The sequence below is a fragment of the Microtus ochrogaster genome, linkage group LG2 (genome assembly GCF_000317375.1).
Source record: "Microtus ochrogaster isolate Prairie Vole_2 linkage group LG2, MicOch1.0, whole genome shotgun sequence".
NCBI lineage: Eukaryota > Metazoa > Chordata > Mammalia > Rodentia > Cricetidae > Microtus > Microtus ochrogaster.
The window spans coordinates 8,912,487-8,923,379 of NC_022028.1; the positions used below are offsets into that span (position 1 = coordinate 8,912,487).

The 10,893-nt window shown below is 50.4% G+C and overlaps 1 protein-coding gene across 1 annotated transcript in view; it reads right to left on the reverse strand.

The window, feature by feature from the left end:
* Positions 1-8,902, reverse strand: part of Capn11 (calpain 11) — a 15,081-nt gene extending 6,179 nt beyond the window's left edge. Inside the window, exons 1-10 of the mRNA XM_005359837.3 lie at positions 8,660-8,902; positions 8,319-8,388; positions 5,117-5,235; positions 3,604-3,737; positions 3,247-3,415; positions 1,361-1,444; positions 1,176-1,261; positions 920-994; positions 561-724; positions 192-370 (exon numbers count right to left, since the gene is read on the reverse strand). Coding sequence (XP_005359894.1) covers positions 192-370; positions 561-724; positions 920-994; positions 1,176-1,261; positions 1,361-1,444; positions 3,247-3,415; positions 3,604-3,737; positions 5,117-5,235; positions 8,319-8,388; positions 8,660-8,887 — 1,308 coding nt within the window. The 5' untranslated portion in view covers positions 8,888-8,902. The remainder of the gene's footprint in view (positions 1-191; positions 371-560; positions 725-919; positions 995-1,175; positions 1,262-1,360; positions 1,445-3,246; positions 3,416-3,603; positions 3,738-5,116; positions 5,236-8,318; positions 8,389-8,659) is intronic.
* Between the last annotated feature and the right edge of the window lie 1,991 nt (positions 8,903-10,893).

A 10,893-nucleotide genomic window follows, 5' to 3' on the forward strand; every position in this document is an offset into this window, starting at 1 on the left:
GCTGTGGGACCTTTGGGGCCGACTTTCACAGGGGTCCTGGGGAAGAAGGGTCTTAAGAGGCAAGGCACGCCTTTAATCCTAGCATTGGGGAGGTGGAGGCAGATGGACCTCTGGGTTTGAGGCTAGCCTGGTCTACATGGCAAAAAAAGAAGAGGGGAGGCCAGAGGGGACTGGGGACTGCGGAGGCTCACCGAGAAGATGACGAAGCCTATTGTGAGCAGGTGGGCTCCCTCCGGCCGAGCGTGTCTCCAGTTCTTCTGCATCAGGGCCACCAGGCAGGTGCAGACCACCTCACTTTTCTCTGAGTCATTCTCGGGGTCGTCCTCTTCCAGGAGGGAGATCTTAAACTGGGGGTTGCTCCAGAACGTCTCTGTGGAAGATGCAGGGCAGGCTGATTACACCAGGCCGGGACCTTCCGTCCTTGACCGAGCTCTTTCTGGATGCGGGTCCGCTGAGAGAGAGAGTCCAGCCATATGTCTGCCTCATTTCCTGAGGACCGTGACACCCGACCGACTCTGCCCTCGTCCAACCTGACTCTGTGCCCTTGTGCCCGCACCTACCGGGATTGTTCCTGCAGCCGCCTGCAGTGCTCCCTTTCCGCCAGCTGCCCTCATAAAAGGTTGTGTGCCAGCAGCGTTTGTGCTCCCAGGGAGACAGTGCGTCCGGTGTGAGGTTGCAGATCTCCAGGAGTGTGAAGTTGCTCATGAAGTCTTCGTAGGACATCCTGGGGTGGGGAGTGCAGATGGCGCCGTCAGTGCACTCCAGTGCACATCCCTAGGCCCCCCGGCGGCACGTGGTGAGGAGTGTGGGGGTGGGGATGTGCATGGGGAGTCCCCGGGCGCCGTGGGGAGGATGGCGGAGAGGGGCGGGGATGAGGGATGTGCATGGGGAGTCCGAGGCTCCCGGAAGCCACACTGACCAGAACTCCCCATCTTCCTTCTTTCGTTGCAGCTGTAACTGCACGTCCACACTCAACTCTTCCCACTCTCTGGCCCTGCAGACAGAAAACAGCAGAGCGGAGGGGCAGCCACCCTTCCTCCCTAAGGGACTTTCTGAAGGCCACCTCCAGGGTTAAACGGAGCAGCACTGGGACAAGGGTTGATCCCACTGGGTCACTGGCTTCCATATAGATCCTGCTAGGTCTCTGTTCCCCTCCCTCGGCTCAGGGCATCTACCTGTCACTCCAGGCTCCATTCCACTCAATCCGGCCCCAGGGATTCTGGATCCGAATCAGGGTTTCCATCTTGCCTCTGTAGGAGACCTGGGGGGGGGGGGGGGAAGGCGAGGAAGTTCAGGAAGTGGGCGGTGGCGGCTCTCACACACCCCTGGTTCTCAAGGGGTCCCATTTGCCTGCACTCACATCCTCCAGGCCAGTTACTGAGTAAGCGTGTCCTCTGACCAGCATATTATGGCTCATCGTTTCAAAGTCACTGTTGCTGGTGACCTACAGAAAAAAGGGAAGGGAAGGCATTTGAGGTCTGGTCTGGGAATCCCAAGAAAGCCACTGTTTTGCGTGGCTCATAACACACATTATGACTATTCAACTACCCTTAAACTCCTGATCCTCCTGCCTCAGCCTCTGGAGGGATTATAGAATCACCATGCTTGGTTTATACTTTACACACACACACACACACACACACACACACTGTAGCAATCACCTAGTTGTGTGTGTGGTGTATGTGCACACATGGGATGGCCAGAGATAGACATTGAATATCTTCCTCTATTGTTTTAAAAATCAATATTTATTTAAATAAATAGATATTTATATATTTATTTATGTAGCTATGATATGTATGAGTGTTTTACTTGGATGTTTGTCTGTGTATTACATATTTGCCTGTTGCTCTAGGAAGCCAGAAGAAGACACTGGATCCCCAGAACTGGAGTTCCAGGTGTTTGTGAGCTACCCAGGAGGGTACCGGGAACTGAGCCCAAGTCCTTGGCAAGAGCGGCCAGTGCTCCTGTCTCACACTTAGAGACATAATCTCTCACCTAACCTGAAGCTCACTGCATTGGGATCCTGGCCAGCGAGTTCCCACAATCCACTTGAATTTAACCCCAGCACATATGATACCTGTTTGTTTTTACATGGACTCAGGGGATTTGAACTCAGGTCTTCTGACTTCGTGAGCAAACACTCTTATCAACTGAACCATTTCCCCAGCTCCTGTACTTTCGATTTTGGAGTAATTCTAGATTCACATGCAACAGAACAGGGACAGCCTATGCTCCCCTAATACAGACAGATTCCCTCTGGACATTTTGCAAAACTCTACTATAAGCTGAGTGTGGTGGGGCAGTCTGCAATCTCAGCACTTGGGAAGCAGAGGCAGGTGGATCTCTGTGGGTTCGAGGACAGCCAGTGTTACATAGTGAGATCCTATCTCAAAACAAAACAAATCTGGCAAACTCACATCCAAACTAAAACAACAGCAGACTAAATACACTGAAAAGAGAACAAAACAAAACTGTAAACAAAAGTCAGAGCCATTTCAAAAGTTCTTGCGGGGTTGGCGGGGAGCGGTGGGGGTGGGAGTGGCGAGGAGTGGGGAGGGAGGAATGGGGTAGGGGTGTCTGGGAGCAAGGGTGGGGGTAGCGGGGAGTGGGGGCGGAGGGGAGCAGGGGTGGGGTGGCGGGGAGTGAGGGTGAGGGTGCTGCCATCTTAAGGTCATATAGAGGCAGATCACAGTTTGTTGGGGCCGCTGTTGCTGTTTGTATTCTGCAGTGTGCAACCAGACAATTACTGTGATCCACCTGCAGGAAGACTGGGTTGCTGTTTTCACTATTATGAGCATTGCCACAAGTGTTTGTGTGCAGGCTTCGAGGGGGCTCAGTTTGTCTTCCTTTCCTCCTCCTTGTTTGCAGTACCCGCCCCCACCATATAACTGCTGTTATATGGAAGTATACTGGGTACATTGATTTGAATAAATATTTGTTGAGTGCTTATTGCGTGCTGGGTATCGTCCAAAGTCCCAGGGTCCCTGGGGAATGAACCAATTAAAGGTCACTGCCCTCCTGGAATCTCCGCCCTTCTCTCTGGGTCAGAAAATACTAAGGAGAAAGTAACAACAAAGCAGAGGGTATGCCAGGTGGGGACAGACACTAGACCAGAGGCAGACAGAATTTGTTCAGGAAATGGGTAGTGAGTGAGAAAATGTTTGGGGAAAGAGTCTTGGGGTAAGGTGGGGGAGCCATCATAACAGGCGCAGAAGTCCTGGGGCAAGACCCAGCTCGGTTTACTTCGATGGAACAGCCCATCAGGGAAGACATCTCCAGCGATTTTCTGAGGAGCCTTAGCATGTTGTGAGGGGGCTTCTGGAGCCGAATGCTCTGGGCCACGCCGCCTGTGAAATCTTCGAAACCCTCCATAGTGCTGCCCCCTGCCAGCGCCTCATAGGATCCATTTAGCCTGCAAGCAGACAGTGCGCTGTTAAGCTCCCGGCTGGAGATGTGAACTGGAGGGACAGTCAGGCGGAGTGGTGAGGGAAGTGAGACATGCCTTACGGTGCCCTGTCTCCTCCCCTGATTCAGCTAGTGGCCTGTCGCACTCGGCCAGGCTCCTGAAGGCCAGTCTGCTTCCTAGTCTGGGTAACTTACTTGGCATAGGCCTTCTCCAGCAGGGCGCTCCAGAATTCCTGGCGCTGGGCACCGTGCACGAACAACAGCTTGTTATTCTTAGTGGGCAGTCGGTCGTCCACCACCACATTCATCCACTGCCCAAACTGCCAAAGCTGTGGGTGGCAAGGGGACATTTGTCTGCATACGGGTGAACTTTATCATCAGAGCGCCTCCTGGTGGCCATGCTGAGAACATACCAGCAATAATCACTCACATTAGGATTTTTGTACAAAACTGGTGTGTATGTATGTGTGTGGGGGGGGGGTATGTCATTTCTTTCCTTCCACCTTATGAGTTTCAGGGATCAAACTCAGGTCATCAGGTTTGGGATAAATGCACTGAGCCACCTTGACGAAGGTCCTTAGAATACGTGAAGGAAAGACAACAAAAGCCCTAAAATTCCTAGACATTCCCAAACCCGGGTCTTGCTCCAGAGTCAAGAAAACCCTACCCATGGGGCTAGAGATTTGGCTCAGTGGTTAAGAGTACTGACTGTTCTTCGAAAGGACCAAGGTTCAATTCCCAGCTAATGAAAATAAAATAAAAATAAATCAATCAGTGAACAAGAAAGAAAGAAAGAAAGAAAGAAAGAAAGAAAGAAAGAAAGAAAGAAGACCCCATCCACCTTTAGACTGAGGCCCTGTCTTGACAAAAGGCAGCTGGAGGTTAAGCTTTCAGATCTTAAAATCCTCTCCCTATTCTATGACATTCAGGATTGCTCCTAGATCAGCTAAAGGGCCAGGTCATACAAAATATATGGTGGAGATTTTCAGTGTCATGATAACCATGTGTGTTCCTGGGAATGGGCACACATGTGCATGTGTGCACACACACACGCACACACACACACACACAAATGAGAATGGGGAGAGAACCACGAACAACTAGTTATTTTCTTTAGCACTTTAGAAAACTTAGCTGACATGACTTCTTTCATGAGATGGTATTTCTCTGAATATTGTTGAAAAGCCATCCCAATTAGTATATATTTGAGAAACCAAGTAAGGTTTTTCTCTCTCTCTTTCTCTCTTTCTCCTCTCTCTCTCTGGTGGTCTGAATGAGAACGGCCCCCACAGGCTCATGTATTTGCATGTTCATCACTAGGGAGCGCAACTATTTGAAAAGATTGGAAGGACAGGGAGGTGTGGCCTTGCTGGAGGAAGTGTGTCACTGGGAGTGGGCTCTGAGGTTTCAAAAGCCCAACCCAGGCCCAGGAGTTCTCTCTTCCTACTGCCTGTGGGTCAGGATTGTAGCTCTCAGCTCTAGCTTCAGGGGCATGCTTGCCTGTGTGCTGCCAATGCTCCCTGCCATGGTGGCAATGGACTAACCTCTGAAGCTGTAAGCCAGTCCCCAGTTAAAGGCTTTCTTTTATAAGAGTAACTGTGGTCATGGTGTCTCTTCACAGCAATAGAAGAGTTAATCAGTCTCCTTCCCTCCCTCCCTCTCTCCTTCCCTCCCTCCCTCCCTCCCTCCCTCCTCCACTTCCCTTCACCTGAAAATGGAAGATGCCAGCATAATTTTTCTTGAAATTCTGGCTCCTGGGCACGACACGGTACAGCAGTTTGGGACATGTAGTAAGGGCGCCAATGGCAGCCAGCAGCCAGCAGTCCCCTTGAAGGCAGACAGGAGGGGTTGATCCTTGAATAGCCCCACGTGTGTGGAGGCCCCAGATCACAGTCAGGGGAGCAGCCCCCAGATCTCCCCAGCAGAGATCACTCTGCCTTTTACTGAGGTGTGTTGGGAATGGGGCCAAATGGGAAAACTGAGGCAGAGCTTGGGTTCTGGGACAGTGAGCACATCTATTAGTTCAGTCCAGGGAGTCACAAATCAGGGTGACATTTGTGGTTTAGGGGAACTTGGGGAGGCTGCTTAGCACCCTGCTTTCCTATCTGTTGAACATATCCAGTAACTTTTCTGTATGATTCCTTGTGAACAGGCTGGAGTAGCGGCCAAAGGCCCGAGAGGAATCTCTAGAAAACTTCTGTCTCTCATCTCAGTATTTAGGTGGTGAAGGATAAAAGCTTTCTAAGTTCGTTTGTCACCAACCTGGTCTACAAAGTGAGACCTTGTATCAGAAAACCAGCCAAGAGCTGGAGAGATGGCTCAGCAATTAGGAGTACTTCCTGCTCTTTCAGAGGACTTGGGTTCAGTACAGCACCCACATCAGATGGTTAGCAACCACTTGTAACTCTAGCTGCAGGGGACCTGACAGCGCCCTCTTCTGGCCTCTGCAGGCTCTGCACCCACATGCACAAACCCGTGCACAGAAACACCTACACAAAATTAAAAAGAAAAATTGCAACTCCCCCCCCAAAAAAAACCAACCAACCAATAAAAGATGCCTTGCAACTGGAGAGAAGTCTCAGGAGTTTAAAAGCACTTGCTGCTCTACCATGAGCACCAGAGTGCAGGTCCCAGCATCCACATCAGCTATCTTACTAATGCCTATAATTCCAACTCCAAGGGATTGTAATACCCTTTTCTGAACTCTGAAGGCATCAGACACACATCTGTGCATACTCTGACACACACACATCAATAATTAAAATAAAAGTTTAAATCTAAAAATGGAAAAATGTCTATCCCATCGCCAACACTCTGCTGAAAAAGCTGGGCTCTGTCCATATGCCACCGTGAGGCCTGGAGCTAGCTGAGGATGGAGCACAGTGGCCCTGTGGAAGAATGGGAGCACGGTGCCATGCATCAGTCACCCACTGCCCTCTGTCCCCTGGGGTCTGCCCTCAGTGACAGGCCAAGTAACAGGTGGGTCTGGGAAGTTTCTGTGATGGTTGGTAGCCTCTGGGCTTTGGAGGGAGGCTGCAGTCTGGAGGGAATGGTAAGGACTCTGTCATCAACACAAGGGAGCTACAAAGGAGACACTGATCTCCTCCTCTTGTACCCAGCATCCCTTGGGCCCACTGACCACAGAGACAGTTGTGGTCCTAGGGCTCTTTGGCCTCTTGCTATACTTATTTCTGCCATTTTCCCCTGCAATGAATAGGAAATAGAGTGGCCCTGGTGCCTGCCCTGGGCCTGAAGGGGCACAAGGAGATTGTGAGGCAGGACTAGCTCAGGGAGAAGGAGATAACCTGGTGCGTGGTGTAGTGTCATGTGACTCCATGCCCCATTATTGATAGCCCAGACCAAAGAAGTCCTTCCACCTGTGACAGGTGACAAACTCTTGAGTTTTGTTTCCTCAAAAGATAGAACCCAATCCCTGTACTATAAATAAATAAATAAATAAATAAAGAAAGAAAGAAAGAAAGAAAGAAAGAAAGAAAGAAAGAGGGGACGGGTCTCCTCTAGCCCAGGCTAGCCCTGAACTCATCTGAACACATTGCATTGCTGTGAGTGACCTTAAATTTCTCACCCTTTGTTGCTGCAAGGTACCTAAGCTTTTGGCTGGCCTAGAACTCACTTCGTAGACCAGGCTGACCTTGAATTCATGAGTAATCCTCTTGCCTCTTCTAGATTTGGGGATTATAGGCACATGCTACCATACCCAGTTTTTTTTTTTATTAAAATAAGTTATTTATTTTTATTTTATGGTGCTTTCTTTGCCTGCATGTATGTCTGTGTGAGGGTGTCAGATCTTGGAGTTATAGGCAGTTGTGAACTGCCACATGGGTGCTGGGAATTGTACCTGGGTCCTCTGAAAGAGCAGTCAGTGCTCTTTTTTTAATTTTTATTATTTATTTATTTATAATTAGTTTTGTTTGTTTGTTTTGTTTTTCGAGACAGGGTTTCTCTGTAGAACAGCCCTAGCTGTCCTGGAACTAGCTTTGTAGACCAGGCTGGCCTTGTTTGTGGCTAACTAGTGCGACCTTGTCTCAATAAATAAATTTTAAAAACCTTGAACAAAACAAATAAACGAAAAGCCCCTGTGTTCTCTCTTGGGCTACCATGGAGCCCCGCAGAGCTTCTGGGAAGGGGCTCAGGCTGCACTGAGATCTCATGCACAAACGGTGGTATCTCAGCAGTGGAGCACTGGACCCAGCCACATCTTCAGACGACCAGGGTCCCACAGTGCAGCTGACCTCAGCTGCAACCTCATGAGACACTGGGTTAGCCCTGCCGCTCCACTTCTGAGGCTCTCCCACAGAACCTGGGAGTTGAGAATTGCTGGCTGGTTGTTTGGGGCAGTCTCGCGTGGCCTCAGGTTGGCCTTGAACTCTTACTCCTTTTGCCCCTTTTACCCCAGTGCTAAAATTGTAGCTATGCACCACCATGCCTAGTTTGACGATGAAAAAATTTTTTTCTGTCTGAGAATGTGTGCACCTGTGGTGGCCTGGGGGCGGCGGCTGTGGGGTGGGGTGCATTCCTGTGCACATGGCAGCCAGCAGGGGGCGCTGAATTCCTTGGAGCTGGAGCTGAGAACTTGGCTGCTGGGGTCTGAACTCTGGACTTCACTATTTTGTAGCAAGTGCTCTTAACTGCTGAGCTGTCTCTCCACCCGCCTCCAGTTGCTAAGCCTTGGGTCATACATTATGCAGCAACAAATATCTACTAACTATATCATCCCAATGCACTCCCCAACCAGACCTCAGTAGATACAGAAAGAAGGGCCCTAGAGGACACACGCGACCCAGACTTCCAGGCTTGAGAGCCATTCCACAGCCCCCTCCCCCATTCCAATTTTTTGGGGGGGAGGCCCCACTTTCCCGATGGAGGCCAGCCCCTTGTTCCCCACTCACCGAGGACCCCTTGGCAGATATCTGTGGGAGAGAGCTCATTCGTGATGAATACGGGGTTATTCGTGATATCCTGTGGTGAAGGAATAAGAATGTTAAGGGGTGAAGGGCCCCCTCCCTACCTCCCGTGCACCTCTGAGCTCTAGGTGAACAGTAGGAGGTGCTGAGCTCTCTGACCACAGCCTGGCTATGAGAGACAGGCTTGGGTGCCAGCCCAGGATTAAACTAGGAGGCTGGGCAGAAGCACGTTCAGAACTGCCCTAGCTCTGATGGCTTCGGGGCCTAGTGCCAGGGCCCTCCCCGCTTCCTAGGCCCCAGGGCCCTCCCGGCTTCCCGGTGCCCACCTTGGGCCGCTGCCAGGAGATGTTCTGCACCTTTTTGGAGTTGGGACCCAGATCCTTGAAGCCTATAGACTTGGATTCAGCAGGGAAAAGGGGGTCCTCAAACAGTTCCCCCTTCCTTAGACACGCCTCTCGGAGCTCCTCAAAGTTCTGATTCTTGTAGTTGTGGGCGTTTTGGTGTTGGCCCACGCCCTTGGCCTTGAGCCGGCTACTATTTATAGAAGCCGCCATTCCCTTTTCAATATAAATGGGCTCTGTTAGATAAAAAAAAGACAAATAGCCCAATTTAAAGCGGTCCTGAAGCTGGGTGGGTGGGAATAGCAGCTGTTTGGAAGGTGGGAACAGGAGTGTCAGAAGCTGACCATCTTCGGTTACAGAGGTTTCATCTTTTTAATTCTATTCTGGGTGGTTTTGTGTGTCAACCTGACGCAAACTAGAGTCATTAGGGAGGAAGGAACTGTAAGGAGGTTTCTCAATTAGTGACCAATGGGGGAGGGCCCAGTTCACAATGAGTGGTGCCATCCCTGGGCTGGTGGTCCTGGGTTCTATAAGAAAGCAGATGGAGCAAGCCATGGGAAGCAAGCCAGTAAGCAGCTCCCCTCCTCAGTCTCTGCATCAGCTCCTGCCTTCAGGATCCTGCTGTTTTGAGTTCCTGTCTTGACTTCCTTCAGTGATGAACAGTGAGGTGGAAGTGTTAGCCAAATCAACCCTTTCCTCCCCAGCTTGCTTTTTGGCCATGGTGTTTTGCTGCAGCAATAGAAACCCTCACTAAGACAATACTTATTTACTTTTATATGCATTTGCACATGTGCCTGGTTGTGTATCTGTGCACCACGTGCTCACAGAGGTCAAAAGAGGCATCAGATCCCCTGGAACTGGAGTTACAGATGGCTGTGAGTTGCCACGCGAGTGGTGCAATTCAAGCCAAGTCTTCTGCAAGAGCAGTAGGTGCTCTTAACCGCCGAGCCCCTCCACCTGCTCTGCCTCCTAAGTGCTGGGATTAAAGGTGTGCGCCACCATGTCCAACCTTATTTAATTAAAAAATATGTAGGGAGTCTTGCCTGCCTATGTGTCTAGGCAGGTGTATACAGTGTCCGTGGATGCCAAAAAGGACATCAGCTCCCCTGGGGCTGGAGTTAGTGGTGTCTGTGAGCTGCCCAATGTGGGTGCCAGGAACTGAACCAGTGTCCTCTGGAAGATCAGTCAGTGCCCTTAACCTCTGAGCCATCTCTCCAGCCCCATAAACCTAAAAGATGTATTTTATTTACATGTGTACATGTCTGTGTTTGTGGGAGTGTGTGTGCATGTGTGTATTGGGGGGGGGGCGGAAGGGGTCAGATTCCTGGGAGCTGGAGTTACAGACATTCGCAGACTCTCGGGCTTCTCATATGGTGCTGGGATCCAATACAGGGCCTCATTATTGTGCAGCAAGTGCTCTTACGGTGGAGTCATCATCACTCCAGGACCAAACGAAGAGCAAGCATCATGTGTGTAGAGAGCTTTGGTTAATGTCACCCGGCCTCCGAAGATGAAAACAGTGTGGCCGGTTCACAGAAGAGAAGATCAAGGCTTCAAGGGCATCAAGAAGAGATGCCCTTCCTGCTCACAGATGGGAGGAATGACGGGGCATTCATAAGGCACAGCGAAGAAGTGAAGACATTGGAGCCCTTGAGCTCAGCCAGGGAGAGCGGAGATGATGGGGTCCCTTTGGAAGGCGTCGTTGGACTCAGATAACAGAGCACAAGGACTGGAGAGATGGCTCAGAGATTAAGAGTGCTTGCTGTTCTTCCAAGGATGCAGGCTTGGTTCCCAGCACCTACATGGGAGCTTCTTGGGTACCTGCCCCCATGTGCATATACCCACACATAGACACATAATTTAAAATAAACAATCAGGGGCTGGAGCTATTCCTCCATGATTAAGAGCACTGGCTGCTCTTCCAGGGAATTCAGGTTCAATTCCCAGCACCCACATGACAGCTCACAAGCATCTGCAACTTTAGTTCCAGGGAAGCTGATTCTCTCTTCTGGCCTCTGAGGGCACCAGGAACTCATATGATGCACAGATGTACATGCACGCAAAATACCCGTGCATATTTAATAACAAAATAACAACAACAAAATACAGCACATGGGAGGCAGAGGCAGGTGGATCTCTGTGAGTTCAAATCTGGTCTACATAGCAAATTCCAGGCCAGGGCTACATAGTGAGATCCTGTCTCAAAGAAAGAAAGGAAG